At 34.9% G+C, this 15,635-nt stretch overlaps 1 protein-coding gene and 1 long non-coding RNA gene across 6 annotated transcripts; one reads left to right on the forward strand and one right to left on the reverse strand.

Annotated features, from left to right (window-relative positions):
• The first annotated feature begins 7,866 nt into the window (after positions 1-7,866).
• LOC143214226 (FLYWCH-type zinc finger-containing protein peb-1-like) lies at positions 7,867-9,409 on the forward strand. 5 transcript variants are annotated; one of them, XM_076434980.1, is made up of 4 exons: positions 7,867-8,714; positions 8,799-9,076; positions 9,149-9,205; positions 9,272-9,409. In XM_076434980.1, the coding sequence occupies exons 2-4, from the start codon at positions 9,055-9,057 to the stop codon at positions 9,400-9,402; spliced, it is 210 nt and encodes a 69-aa protein (XP_076291095.1). In that variant the 5' UTR covers positions 7,867-8,714; positions 8,799-9,054; the 3' UTR covers positions 9,403-9,409. The 5 variants fall into 3 exon arrangements, 3 of the variants coding, with proteins under 3 accessions (XP_076291095.1, XP_076291096.1, XP_076291094.1); XR_013010109.1 differs by having other exon boundaries at positions 9,275-9,409; XM_076434979.1 differs by lacking the exon at positions 9,272-9,409 and having other exon boundaries at positions 8,799-9,178.
• A 565-nt stretch (positions 9,410-9,974) lies between these two features.
• LOC143214231 (uncharacterized) lies at positions 9,975-10,627 on the reverse strand. The gene is made up of 2 exons (XR_013010114.1): positions 10,153-10,627; positions 9,975-10,047 (listed from the first exon to the last, which is right to left on the reverse strand). It is a non-coding gene; the product is annotated as an uncharacterized LOC143214231 (long non-coding RNA).
• Between the last annotated feature and the right edge of the window lie 5,008 nt (positions 10,628-15,635).

A 15,635-nucleotide genomic window follows, 5' to 3' on the forward strand; every position in this document is an offset into this window, starting at 1 on the left:
AACACGTCCAACGTCGCCGCCAAGCTCTCAGCCCGTTCGAACCCGCGTCTCAACGATCGATTTTGATTTGAAGTGTTTGAAAACAGTTATGCTCCTTACTGTATACAGGGTGTCCTACATAACAGTTTTCGCGATTTTTCAAGTACTTGCGATAATAACTTTATCTCGATCGACACTTTGTTAACTTGCGATAATGTTACAAAAAAATGTTTTAAACAAAAGTTAATCAGTCTTCGATTTGCTGTACATTGCATTAAAAAAAGTTCGAATTTTTTATTTTTTTTAGTATTGTCAAGGCCTCCTTCATTTTTTTAAATGGAATGAGGTATTTTTTAATACATCAATCGATGCTGCTGGACATTCGTTATAAAAAAGTACTAACCTATGTATGTCAAAAAGTTAGTAGTCCAGGAGATATTTCAATTTCAATAACTCTAAAACACCATTACTGTCGTACTAACAATAAGACGTTAGCGTTTACTTACTTGTGTAACGTCTTACAATTAGTACGACAGTAATGGTGTTTTAGAATTATTTAAATTGAAATATATCTCCTGGACTACTAACTTTTCGACATACATAGGTTAGTACTTTTTTATAACGAATGTCCAGCTGCATCGATTGATGTATTAAAAAATGCCTCATTCCATTTAAAAAAATGAAGGAGGCCCTGACAATACTAAAAAAAAGAAAAAATTCGAACTTTTTTTATTGCAATGTATAGCCAATCGAAGACTGATCAACTTTTGTTTAAAACATTTTTTTGTAAGATTATCGCAAGTACTTGAAAAATCGTGAGAACTGTTATGTGGGACACCCTGTATATGTATAATTTTAAAGAGTACTATGAAATTATATAATTTAAATTGTATTTTTTATATTCTTCTTTTTGTTGAAATAAGAGTTAAAATGTTATTTGTTTTTGTTTTTAGTTAAATAAAATTATCTATTTAATTAAGAAAAGAGATTGCGTCGTCGCTTTGTCGAATCAAAAATGTCAAAGCGGTTTCTTGTATTTACCTGAGTCACAATAAATAAATTATATACATATACGCCGATTCTCTACCTTACTTATTAACATTTCCCTTTTATATTCCCTTCCATATTTTCATAATTCAAATTTTTATCCAAAGCCTTGAAATAAATGTTTGATCGGGAAAATAAATTATGGAATAAAGAATTAATTAATATATAGAATATATAGGCCATGTTAATTTGTATTGTAGTACTCGGCCACCGAGGCAGTCCGAGCTCGTAGCTTCAGGGCTGAAGCCTTCGAATAAATCCACGGATAACACTGCTAGATACAGTCCTATTTGTACCGTGTTTACTATAGTTTTAATCAGAAAATGTCACGAGTTAGTTGGTACAAGTTCCATAAGAGAATAAAGAAAAATAAAGAAGTTCCGCAATTGAATTGGCAGTTTTTGCACATCGATATCTCTCACGACTCTTCGAACTCCGAACTTTAAATACTAGTGTCCGACCAACAGCGTACAATGAAGCAGATAGAGAATCGAGCATTATTGACAACTTAAACTTTTATAATTTTAATACGAATAAGTTGTAGAGCTTATCTCGATGAAAATGAGACCCAATACGACATCATTTGGACTACTTAAATAAAATCATAATTTTTATCATAACACTACGTATCAATAAAAATTGTTCCATTACATTCGAGTTTGGTCCCCATTTTCATCAGGAAAAGCACCACAATTAACTCGTAATAATTTTATGTAGGGGAGTATATTGAAAAATCTAAAAGTTTAAACTTTCATTCGTGCATGATTCCCCATCTGCTTACATTTGTTTGTTTGTTACGTTTGTTAGTCGCTGGGTCTCTGACGTTCGGCACTCGCCGAACCTCATCGCCTTTTATTCGAGCTGCCCAGATAGCACACGACGTCCTAAAGACGTCTATTTTAGGTCTGAACGTCTTACGTCCTAAAAAACAGTGTGGTTTTTATAAATAGCCATAATCTAGCAGAAAGTATTAGCATTGGTATTATTTGTTCGAGTTAGTGTTTTTGCTTCAATTTCAATTTCAATATCAATATCAATTTCAATTTTCACTGTGATTTTAATTGTAATTGCAATTTTAATTTTTATTATGTTTATTGTGATTTTAATTGCAATTGTTATTTTTATTACACTTTTTATGTCAATTCCACACGCGTTCTTCTAATAAAGTTATTTATTAATATTAAATTTATTAGAATTATGTATTATACCGCAACGAATTTTAGCAATTTCTAATACATGGTTATATCGCACGAAGCATCGGTTGAAGCTAGTTCTGATTTATGCCACAGGCTAGTAAAGGTTCTGTTTCATGCTAAAACATGCTGCTGCATGGTATGGTCGCTGTTTCGTGGAAAAAACGGGTTCTACTGTCGGTCTAGGAGCTGTTCCGTGCTAAGCGTGAGCGTGCCAGAAAGTGGTGGCAACTCAGACCCGGGCGTGAGCACTCTCTTATCCTCTCTGACTCGAGACGGGCGCTCTCGCCTTCCGCGCAGTGATGCCAGAATCGGGGACGCGAGGACGCTTCCCCTCCAGCACACGTTCCCCCTCCTCTCTGACGGACCGTCCTCGCCGTAGCTTCTGCTGCGCACGCGCTACACACGAACGTACTTCTACTCTGCCCGTTTGAGTGCATGCTCGATTGCACACGCGCTACACACAAGCGTACCTCTACCATGTCCGTGTGACTACCTGCTCGACCGAACGCGTCGGCGACGCGTTCCTTCGATTTTCACCAATTTTCATGTTGCCGAAGTTTCGGAAGCACGAGTCGGAAAGTCGGGATCTGGAGACGGCGCGCATTTGAATCCCGGGACGGCGCGGCGCGGCGCGGTGCACATTTTGCTATAACTTTTGATCTAAAAAAGATATCGAAGCGAAATTTGGACTAAATTTTTTTTTAAAAAACCGGGTTTAATGGTTAATCCTAAAATATGTTTTGTATTTCTTAAAAAATTTTTCTCGTTGATTTTTAAAGTTAAGGTAGTCCAGAAGGCCCCCAACATAAATTGATTTTTAGTCGAACCATGCTCAATAAACAATTACGAAAAAATTTATAAATATTAATTAAAATTAAATAAAAATTAAAATATTATAAATTATGCAGACATGTTTAAAAAAATTGAAAATCTCGAAACATTCGAAGAAAATGCATATTTCGTATTGAACTTTTCGAGATACCAGTTTTATAAAAATTCATTAGTCCGATATTATTGAAACAATTGTCCTTAATTTTTCTCAGAATTTTTTATAAATTGTATCGTTGTTAAAAAATCAAAATCAATTTTTTCGATATTTCTTTGTTGATGTATTATGTAATACTGAATATTTTTATAATCAGAAAAATAATGTACAGACTTGATAATGCAATATAAAATATTTTATTTACGTTATATTTCAATATACATATGTGCATCACTCCTAACAATTTTGGTAATCACATAATTATTGTAACGACATTTTACATATATCAGGTCGTTAAGTATGAAACTAGACAAATAAAACACAAATTTCAAACACATTTGTCAAGTTTCATACATCTCCGGTTACGAAAATCGATTTTAAATGGTCCCTGCCTTTCTGTAACATAACAAAAAAAAAATAATTAGTTAAAGTCATGATTGCAAAGTATAGAATAAAATATTAATGTATAACTTTATAGTATAGTTTATACTTATCTTTTCTTTGAAGTCATTCACTTGAATCTGCTAATATTGATTTTACGTTGTCCAGAAAGTCCACTCCAGCTGACACACACGCGATTTTGAATAGGCCTCTGCCTTTCTATAGCATAAAAAACACATAGTTAAAGTTATAATTATACAAAGTACAGAATGAAATATTAATGTAATCATATACTTATCTTTTTTCTTTCAAGTCATTCTTGAATCTGCTAATATTGATTTTACGTTACCGCGATTTTAAATGGTCCTCTGTCTTTCTACAACATAAAAAAAACACATAGTTAAAGTTATAAGTACAAAGTACTTACAGAATGAAATATTAATGTAACGATACACTTCGCTTTTCTTTGAAGTCATTCTTGAATCTGCTATTTCATTACCGCTGACACCCACGCGTTGCTATATTCAAAGAAAAAGTAGACCTAATTAAAATCGTAATTCTAATTGCAATCTTGTAGGACTCAATATAAATAGTAACGTATACTTATCTTTTTTCATCGATGAATATGGTCACTCACTAAAATAAATTCCTAATAAGATAAAAAAATGTTAAAAACCCATTAAAAGGTATTAAAAACGCGACAAAGAAACTGGAGGCTGTTTACTATAATAATAATAATAATAATAATAATAGTATTTTATTTCCCATTTCGGGGTACAAACGCGGACCTCCGCTCCGCTTACAAACTTCACCTTCCTTATCTCTTCATGCTTAACTTAAATTTACACTTAAACGCGAGAGAGAGAGAGAGAGCACACCGTTCACTCATTCCTCACACATTCTTCTTCACTCCTGACAGGGAGATTTTCTTCGTTCAAGAGTAAGTTGCTTGAGAAGAATCCCCATGTCATTACAATGCCATGCGTGTGTCATTCTGCAGCACTGGCAGCAAGTGCTGCTTGTGCTACACTTCCAACGGAGTGTGACGAATTGCTTCGTGGCGTCCCTTCGTTTATACATAGCAGCCCTAAACGGACTGCTATTTATCGCCAATTTCAGGAGAGTTATGAGAACTGTCCTTTGAAAATTCTCAAATTATCGGACACACGCTGGCTTTCTAGGCATCTGACTGTGGTACAATTTTTAGAAACTTGGGACGTTTCAGTCAAATTTTTCAACGAGTATAGCTTTTCGGAAGGCTCGGCAGCTGCTAGGAGATTTTCTTCGCTCCTGAGCAGATATGACATTAAAGGATATTTCTTCTTTTTGGAAAATGTCCTTGATGCTATGAATAGTTTTAACGCCTCCTTCCAAAGTAGGAAAACGTTGGTGCAGGAGTTACAACCGTCTTCAGCAAGGTTGCTTCGATTTTTTTTGAAAAGGTTTTTAAAACCAGCGCTTTTAGATTGGCTTAGCGAGGTGAGGGCGATAGATTTCTCGTTGGAATCAAATCAAGTTCCACTAGATCAAGTGGAGTTTGGTTCCAGATACCACGATTATTTGGAAGAGGCAGTTAGGGATGGAATGGCGGAAGTTGAGGTGTCCACCTTAAAGAAAAATTGCTTAAGGTTTTATGTGATCTTATGCAATGAACTGAGAAATCGTCTTCCTCATGACGATATTTTCCTCAGACAATTGACGGTCTTCAAATCGCCCGATTCCCTATTCAACAGCGACAGAGATTTAACTTTTCAAAATCTCGTAGCTGTCGCTAATAAATTAGGGAATTGGAGTGCCGTAGATCTACAAAAAGAGTGGGACTTTTTGTACTACGGCACTTTCCGGTCGCAGAGGGACCAATGGTCGAATCTGTCTTTTGACGATATGTGGGTAGACATCTGTAACCAAACAGACCCGAATCATGTTCTTCGTTTCCCCCTTTTAACTTCTCTAATAAACACGGTCAGATGTCTTCCGCACTCGAATGCCGAGGCCGAGCGAATTTTCTCTTTGCTTCCCGACATAAAATCTCGAAAAAGGAATAAAATAGGCGCTGGCCTATTAAATTCCATATGTGTGGTGCGCACATCCTTGAAAGCTAGACAGGAGTCTAGTCGCACCATGTCTGTCGATGACAGACATTTATCCCTTATGTCGGGAAAGCATTTATATGAAAATTCATCGCCCTCGCAAAGTTATAAACAATTAACTTTGCACTCGTTTACGAACTAGTGAGGTCGTGTTTTCTTCGTTAATCGTTCGATAGTTTAGTTCATATAGTAAACAGCCTCCAGTATGGATGAAGAGAGTGGAAGAGATGAGAGAAAGGATGAGCAGCGGAACCGGGTGTCCAGAGTGTGTGAATGAGTGAAGAAGAATGTGTGAGGAATGAGTGAACGGTGTGCTCTCTCTCTCTCTCGCGTTTAAGTGTAAATTTAAGTTAAGAATGAAGAGATAAGGAAGGTGAAGTTTGTAAGCGGAGCGGAGGTCCGCGTTTGTACCCGGAAATGGGAAATAAAATACTACTACTACTATTATTATTATTATTATTATTATTATTATTATTATAGTAAACAGCCTCCAGTTTCTTTGTCGCGTTTTTAATACCTTTTAATGGGTTTTTAACATTTTTTTATCTTATTAGGAATTTATTTTAGTGAGTGACCATATTCATCGATGAAAAAAGATAAGTATACGTTACTATTTATATTGAGTCCTACAAGATTGCAATTAGAATTACGATTTTAATTAGGTCTACTTTTTCTTTGAATATAGCAACGCGTGGGTGTCAGCGGTAATGAAATAGCAGATTCAAGAATGACTTCAAAGAAAAGCGAAGTGTATCGTTACATTAATATTTCATTCTGTAAGTACTTTGTACTTATAACTTTAACTATGTGTTTTTTTTATGTTGTAGAAAGACAGAGGACCATTTAAAATCGCGGTAACGTAAAATCAATATTAGCAGATTCAAGAATGACTTGAAAGAAAAAAGATAAGTATATGATTACATTAATATTTCATTCTGTACTTTGTATAATTATAACTTTAACTATGTGTTTTTTATGCTATAGAAAGGCAGAGGCCTATTCAAAATCGCGTGTGTGTCAGCTGGAGTGGACTTTCTGGACAACGTAAAATCAATATTAGCAGATTCAAGTGAATGACTTCAAAGAAAAGATAAGTATAAACTATACTATAAAGTTATACATTAATATTTTATTCTATACTTTGCAATCATGACTTTAACTAATTATTTTTTTTTTGTTATGTTACAGAAAGGCAGGGACCATTTAAAATCGATTTTCGTAACCGGAGATGTATGAAACTTGACAAATGTGTTTGAAATTTGTGTTTTATTTGTCTAGTTTCATACTTAACGACCTGATATATGTAAAATGTCGTTACAATAATTATGTGATTACCAAAATTGTTAGGAGTGATGCACATATGTATATTGAAATATAACGTAAATAAAATATTTTATATTGCATTATCAAGTCTGTACATTATTTTTCTGATTATAAAAATATTCAGTATTACATAATACATCAACAAAGAAATATCGAAAAAATTGATTTTGATTTTTTAACAACGATACAATTTATAAAAAATTCTGAGAAAAATTAAGGACAATTGTTTCAATAATATCGGACTAATGAATTTTTATAAAACTGGTATCTCGAAAAGTTCAATACGAAATATGCATTTTCTTCGAATGTTTCGAGATTTTCAATTTTTTTAAACATGTCTGCATAATTTATAATATTTTAATTTTTATTTAATTTTAATTAATATTTATAAATTTTTTCGTAATTGTTTATTGAGCATGGTTCGACTAAAAATCAATTTGTGTTGGGGGCCTTCTGGACTACCTTAACTTTAAAAATCAACGAGAAAAATTTTTTAAGAAATACAAAACATATTTTAGGATTAACCATTAAACCCGGTTTTTTATCCCGTCCCGGGATTCAAATGCGCGCCGTCTCCAGATCCCGACTTTCCGACTCGTGCTTCCGAAACTTCGGCAACATGAAAATTGGTGAAAATCGAAGGAACGCGTCGCCGACGCGTTCGGTCGAGCAGGTAGTCACACGGCCATGGTAGAGATACGCTTGTGTGTAGCGCGCGTGCAATCGAGCATGCACTCACACGGGGAGAGTAGAAGTACGTTCGTGTGTAGCGCGTGCGCAGCAGAAGCTACGGCGAGGACGGTCCGTCAGAGAGGGGGAACCTGTGCTGGAGGGGAAGCGTCCTCGCGTCCCCGATTCTGGCATCACTGCTTCCGCGAGACTGCGATCGTGAGTCATTCTTCGACGTACAATCGCGAGGTGCCTGTCGATATGTCCGTGAGAAATATAGAGCAGCAGTTGTCGCAGATAGTTATTGAATTTCATAGTATAAATCATTTACCTATCGGGCATAGGACTCTGCTTACTTTAAATTAACTAATTATTCTTCTCTCTGTTTCTTTACTTGGTATTCGTGTTAACACGTATCTTTATCGCGCGATCAGCGTTTCGTTAATAGTACTTGTGTTTTAGAAGTGGATTTAACACCTACCTGCATGTGAAATGGAAATTATTAATGGGAGAAGAAAGAATACTTATGTATACGTTTACGAAGGATATTCTTATAACAAAGATTCTAAGAATCCGAAGATCTACCGTTGTTCTGGTCGACAAACTAACAAATGTACAGGAACATTAATTCAAAAAGATGATCATTATTTTGTTCAAAGACCACACACTCATCCTAACGAATCGCGCTGTGCAGAAATACTAAAATTAAAATCAGCCATGCTGGAGGAATGTAGTAACAATCCTTCAGTAAATAATAAAGACATCTTTGATAATATTTGTCGTACAAATTCTGACGCAGCAACATATATTTCCTACAATAGTATGAAATCGATAATGTCCAGGAAGAAGAGAAAATCACGACCAGGCTTGCCCAAAACTGTGCAGAATGCGCACGAAATATTAGAAAATTATGATGTCCTGAAAGAAATTTACAAGGGATGTGCAATCTCGAACGATAACAAATACGCTCTAATTTTCTCAAATACTACATTGCTAACTGCATTAGAAAATGCCAAAGAAATATATATGGATGGTACTTTTTCCGTAAGTATTTAACATAAACCATTTATATGATTAATATCTTTCAAGTAAAAGTCTACTATTTGATCACTTTTTATCTGTTATTAGGTGGTACCACGAATGCCTCCTTTTCATCAACTCTACACTGTACACATACGTTACAATGATACGGTATACCACTATTGATAATTTCCATTACAGATGGAAAGAAGAGTACCAACGTTTACTAAAAAAACCTTAAAAGTCACACGAATTCGTACTCGTGCCAATAGAGAAAGGAACGCCAATATTAAGTTATTCCAAGATAACTAAGTTTCCGGGATACTGCCAATTGAACAATTTTTGAAGATTTTTAATAAAGATTATGAACAATGTATTGTCAAGTGGTACGTTTGCATACATTACCAACGCTAAGTTCGACGTATGCTTCAAGTAAAATTTTTTTCATTCGTTTTCAGACTCCGATGAAAGTGATGCGTATAATGGAACTCGCTTGAGTGGAACATTTAGTACAGGTAAATATCTCTATCCCCAAACTGACATTAATTCTGTTATAGCTATTTAATATAAATCTTTTTCAGAAGACAGATTGCTCGAGTACACGACTAACGGAGATCTTTGTACTCGATATGTAAAAGTAAAAAGTACAACAGTCAGTGATATGGATGAAACTGCGTTGTTACAAGTTATTGAAGGATATTGGTCTATATAAAAAATGCTTTAGTTTGGTTAATATAAATTATTTATTACTAATACTTGTAGAAATATGTGTGACCGCATGGTAGTATTATTCTGGAGACGCCTGACTTGCAGCAGCAAATCCTTTGTCCAGATGCTTCTTCTATTTAACAACATGGAAACAGAATACACCAAAACAAGATTAATTTTAAAATACTATAAAATATGTATATTATGCAGTTGTGAAATTTAATTTTGTATTAAAAGATAACAATATAAAATGATATTATATGATATCATGTACTACATATATATTATCGTTTTGCAAATACTGCATTGTATTTTATACACATATATCATTTACACTGTATTTATCAAAAATAACATATTAAATGCTGACAAACTGTTGAATGAAAACCAAAAGTGAAGATATGAATAAGTAAAAAATTTACCTTCTATTAAACTCTGGTCATCAGTTTAACTACCGCTTATACAAATGTCAGTATCTGCAAAACAATTTTAATTAATAAAATAGTATCCAAAAACGTGACCATCGTCTGAAAATGTCAGTGAAGGTTAAACATACCATCGGTCATATTATCCACACTTATGTGTAATTCCTGTAAAGCTTTCGCGCAAATATCACTGAGTTTGTCAATGAATGTTGGAGAAATATCACCTAAAACACATCAGTATACATTAAACACAAACCAAATAAAATTTACTAACTTTGAAATACATAATCTAAACATTAATAAGATGGAGTTGGTGATCAGAAATTTACCCTCTATTGCTCTCCTTCCTTGTTCCTATTTCCTAAATGTACACAAGACTCGTTTTCTTTACAGCTACATATTAGATAAACGTCATCACCTAAAAGAAATGATGTGCATAAATTACACTGTCCAACAGCCAAAAAGTATTTCGATTCCCACTATGCGATTCTTGTAGAGTTTTCTGCGCTGATTCCGAATCTGGTTTTAATTTTTTTCCTATACGTCCAGTTTTTGAGAAAATTGAGTTAAAAAAAAAGACATATTTTTCAACTTTAAACAAATATTGCGATGTTATTATAAAAGATATTGAATTGTTCTTTACAGCAAAAGATTCCTTAGACTTTCCCGAATACAGTGATATGCAATATTAATACATTATGATTGTTTAAACATGTTTAAACAGTGATTAAAGACGGAGATGCACCAATTTTTGCGGATATTTTCGAATTTATCTTAAAGAATAAGGGTCCAGCGAAAAATTGAACTATACCACGCGAAAGAGCAGAGTTTTATCTTGAGAAACCCCCCTGTGAAGTTTGCATGGTCGACGTTTTTTTCGAACCAGAAAGCAAAATATCTTCGCCCGACATGAGTTGCCGTCAGTGGTGCTCAGGGGGTCCAAGCTGGCGTGTTAAAAATTTAACCAGTATTTCAGCGCCGCCTATGATCTGGGAGCGGAACTAATAACAGTATATATAGATATAAAGCGGTAGACGGTTGGAAAAAAACTGTTTACCCGACCAGGATTCGAACCTCGGTCTACCGCTTGGTAGTCCAACTCTTTAGCTGATTGGCCCACCGACGATCTTATAAAACCGTCGAAAATTTTGGTATATGTATCGCAATGAATGACTCTCGTAGCTTTTGGCGCGATAGGCACACGCACGCAAAAACTGCAGCGACACCAACGCCGCCTGACATTCGGGATACGCAACTTACTGGTTAAACTATTCCCATTACAGCTTGGACCCCCTGGTGGTGCTCTTCCACTAGCGCAGTCGTTCGACGGGATACGGCGCGGCGCGCGCCGCGCCGTAACGGCGATGCAGTCGCTTTAAGCGCGCAATTATGTCAGCTTATTTAAATGTTATATTTATTATTGTTATTTATTATTTTTTACTCTATTCCCATTCTATTAATATATTTATTCTTTATATATTATTTTATAGTAAAAATAGGAATGTACAAGATAGAAAACATACCTAAAATTTCGTTCTTTTTGACTGACGTTTGTGAGATGTTTCCGCTTCTTGCATTAAATTCCAACAATAGTCTGCAAGCATGGTTGTACTATCTTTTCCCAAGTATCTTGTTTCCATAACCAAAATGTCTTGATGGAACCTTTCACCGTGTTCATCACTCACATCACCTAGGTTGCACGGAAAAAAGTCTAAATGCGAATGTAAAAAGTGCATTTTGAGAGACATATTACATCCCAACTTATAGAAGGAATCTATTAGTTTTTTCACTATTTGAACGTAGTTTGGTGAGCGATTCTTTCCCAAAAAATTTTTGCAAACATTTTCAAAAGCTGTCCAGGCTCTTTTTTCAGACTCACTCATTGTGTTGAAGAATTCTTCATTGTCTAAGAGTGTTCTTATTTGTGGTCCTACGAAGATTCCTTCTTTTATTTTTGCTTCGGATATTTGTGGAAATTTTGTTTGTAAATATTTAAATGCCGGTGTATCATTATTTATGGATTTGACGAATGCTTTTATTAGACCTAATTTTATATGTAATGGAGGTAAGTATATTTTATTCGGATGGACTAAACGTTCGTACTTAATATTTTTCTGCCCTGGAATATGGGTCTTTCTTACTGGCCAAGTTTTGACTTTATAATGCTTCGTTCTAGCCCGGCTATCCCATTCACACAAGAAACAGCAACGTGTCAATTTGTGTGTACTTTAGTGTAAATATTTTAATCGTTGTTCAGCCTCAAGCAGACCGAACGTGAGATTTAGATATACATATATATTAGACACAGTCGGCTGCAATAGCTTGAGGCACTCGACACGACGCGACGGTCCCAGAATGATTTGGGTGTCATCGGACACCACTTCGAGACCTCCTCGTGTGCGAACCCATTGTCAGGGCGATCTTATACAAGCAAATATTTTAGTTTCCCTATCGTTTTCCCATGTCTTTCTCACCCAATTGATTGCATAGTCTTACCCAACAGTTTTACCCAACGCCCCTACTTCGACGACCAAAATGCACCACCCACTCACCAATAGAAATCATTTAGTTAACCCATGTATTTTAAAGATAGCCAATAAGAAAAGACGCGACACCGAATATCAGATCTGGAAAATCAGTCGAACCTTGTAAGCTCGTCAAAGTCCCGAGTATCGTCGCGAGCAAACGAAACGGCATTTACGACCCCGCATTTCGGACGCTTCAATCGTGTTTTATAGTTTTATTATTATATAGTTAAAAGTATTTTTAGGATTGTACAGTTAATTTAATTTCTATATCTTACAATGTCGCGTAATTGCCTGAACAATCCAAATTCGTTTTGTTACGTGTGTGGTGAAATAACTGCTGAGAAAACGCGACGAAATATAACGGAAAAAATAAAAATAGCTTACGAACAATATTTTGGATGCAAACTTGGTGATCAAGATAAGGATTGGGCCCCCCATGTGTGCTGCACAAGTTGTGCGACATCGTTACTGATATATGTAAACAGTGGGAAAAAGAAGATACCTTTCACTGTCCCGATGATATGGAGAGAGCCATCCAATCACTCAACGGATTGTTACTTTTGCTTAACGAAAATCTTTGGACGTAGAAGAAAAGATAGGAAGAAAACGACATATCCTAATGTTTTATCAGCTTTAAGACCTGTTCGGGAAGACGAAATGCATGTATCGCCTGTGCCTGCTACAACTTCAAACACATTTGATAGCAGTAAATCATCGGACGACGCAGTTTTAGATGACAATGTGAACACAGAAATTCATTTGATCAGTCAAACAGAATTGAATGATTTAGTGCGAGACTTGAATTTGACCAAGGAGAAGGCAGAAGTTTTAGGTTCCAGACTTCAACAGTGGAATCTCCTTGAACATGGCACGACTATTTCACATTTCCGGAAACGAAGTGAAGGATTAAAGAAACATTTTTCAGTACATGACAATCTGTGTTATTGTCCAGATACAGATGCATTATTCAGAGAATTAAAATTTATACATCGACCGGAAGAATGGAGGCTATTCATCGACTCATCGAAAAGAAGTTTAAAAGCAGTATTGCTTCATATTGGAAATATTTATCCATCAATTCCCATTGCATACGGCGCCAAATTAAAAGAAACCTACGATATTTTTAAAATGTTATTTGAAAAAATTAATTATAATAAATACAATTGGTATGTATGCGCAGATTTGAAAGTGATTGCAATTGTTACGGGACTGCAAGCTGGATATACCAAACATTGCCGTTTCTTGTGTGAATGGGATAGCCGGGCTAGAACGAAGCATTATAAAGTCAAAACTTGGCCAGTAAGAAAGACCCATATTCCAGGGCAGAAAAATATTAAGTACGAACGTTTAGTCCATCCGAATAAAATATACTTACCTCCATTACATATAAAATTAGGTCTAATAAAAGCATTCGTCAAATCCATAAATAATGATACACCGGCATTTAAATATTTACAAACAAAATTTCCACAAATATCCGAAGCAAAAATAAAAGAAGGAATCTTCGTAGGACCACAAATAAGAACACTCTTAGACAATGAAGAATTCTTCAACACAATGAGTGAGTCTGAAAAAAGAGCCTGGACAGCTTTTGAAAATGTTTGCAAAAATTTTTTGGGAAAGAATCGCTCACCAAACTACGTTCAAATAGTGAAAAAACTAATAGATTCCTTCTATAAGTTGGGATGTAATATGTCTCTCAAAATGCACTTTTTACATTCGCATTTAGACTTTTTTCCGTGCAACCTAGGTGATGTGAGTGATGAACACGGTGAAAGGTTCCATCAAGACATTTTGGTTATGGAAACAAGATACTTGGGAAAAGATAGTACAACCATGCTTGCAGACTATTGTTGGAATTTAATGCAAGAAGCGGAAACATCTCACAAACGTCAGTCAAAAAGAACGAAATTTTAGGTATGTTTTCTATCTTGTACATTCCTATTTTTACTATAAAATAATATATAAAGAATAAATATATTAATAGAATGGGAATAGAGTAAAAAATAATAAATAACAATAATAAATATAACATTTAAATAAGCTGACATAATTGCGCGCTTAAAGCGACTGCATCGCCGTTAAGGCGCGGCGCGCGCCGCGCCGTATCCCGTCGAACGACCGCGCTAGTGGAAGAGCACCACTGACGGCAACTCATGTCGGGCGAAGATATTTTGCTTTCTGGTTCGAAAAAAACGTCGACCATGCAAACTTCACAGGGGGGTTTCTCAAGATAAAAGTCTGCTCTTTCGCGTGGTATAGTTCAATTTTTCGCTGGACCCTTATTTTACCACGTTTTTATTAGCTCGCTTTCTTGTTTGTTTGTTTGTTTGTCTGTTTGTCTGTTTGTTCGGTGGCAAATTTTGCAATTGATTTTTTGAGATAAATTCGAAAATATCCGCAAAAATTGGTGCAAAAGTGGTGCATCTCCGTCTTTAATCATTGTTTAAACATGTTTAAACAATCATAATGTATTAATATTGCATATCACTGTATTCGGGAAAGTCTAAGGAATCTTTTGCTGTAAAGAACAATTCAATATCTTTTATAATAACATCGCAATATTTGTTTAAAGTTGAAAAATATGTCTTTTTTTTAAACTCAATTTTCTCAAAAACTGGATGTATAGGAAAAAAATTAAAACCAGATTCGGAATCAGCGCAGAAAACTCTACAAGAATCGCATAGTGGGAATCGAAATACTTTTAAAAAGTTGAAATTTGTTGGACAGTGTTATTAGTTGTTAAACGTAGCAACAACAAAAAAACAATTGAAAATAATACAAATTTTAGTAATGTTTTACTCCGAGCACACTTGAAACAAGAAACCAAACGAAAAATGAACAGGTACAACAAAATGAATCTTCTACTGTACTATATGTAGGTACTCCTCGATATTCTATACATATATTAACGTTATCCGTCAATGTTCATGGAATGCATGATTTTGACATTGGTGACTGGGTGAAATTATATTATGACTAAATCAAATTAAACGTCTACATTTATATAGTTTATCAAAACAAGATATAGTTATACAGCGCTTAAAAGATAATACAAATAGTAAGTTACGATTGTTATACATATGTGCACATATCAAATTTAAAATAAGTAACATAATCAAGAGCTAGACATTATATAAGTTAAGATTTACGCATATATATATATATATGTATATATATATATACAGGGTGTCTCAAAATTAGGTCCGGAGCCGAAAATGGGAGGTTCCTGAGATCATTTCGAGCGACATTTTCCTTTGAAAAAATGTCGTCCGCGGCTTCGT

This window comes from Lasioglossum baleicum, chromosome 12 (assembly GCF_051020765.1).
Source record: "Lasioglossum baleicum chromosome 12, iyLasBale1, whole genome shotgun sequence".
NCBI lineage: Eukaryota > Metazoa > Arthropoda > Insecta > Hymenoptera > Halictidae > Lasioglossum > Lasioglossum baleicum.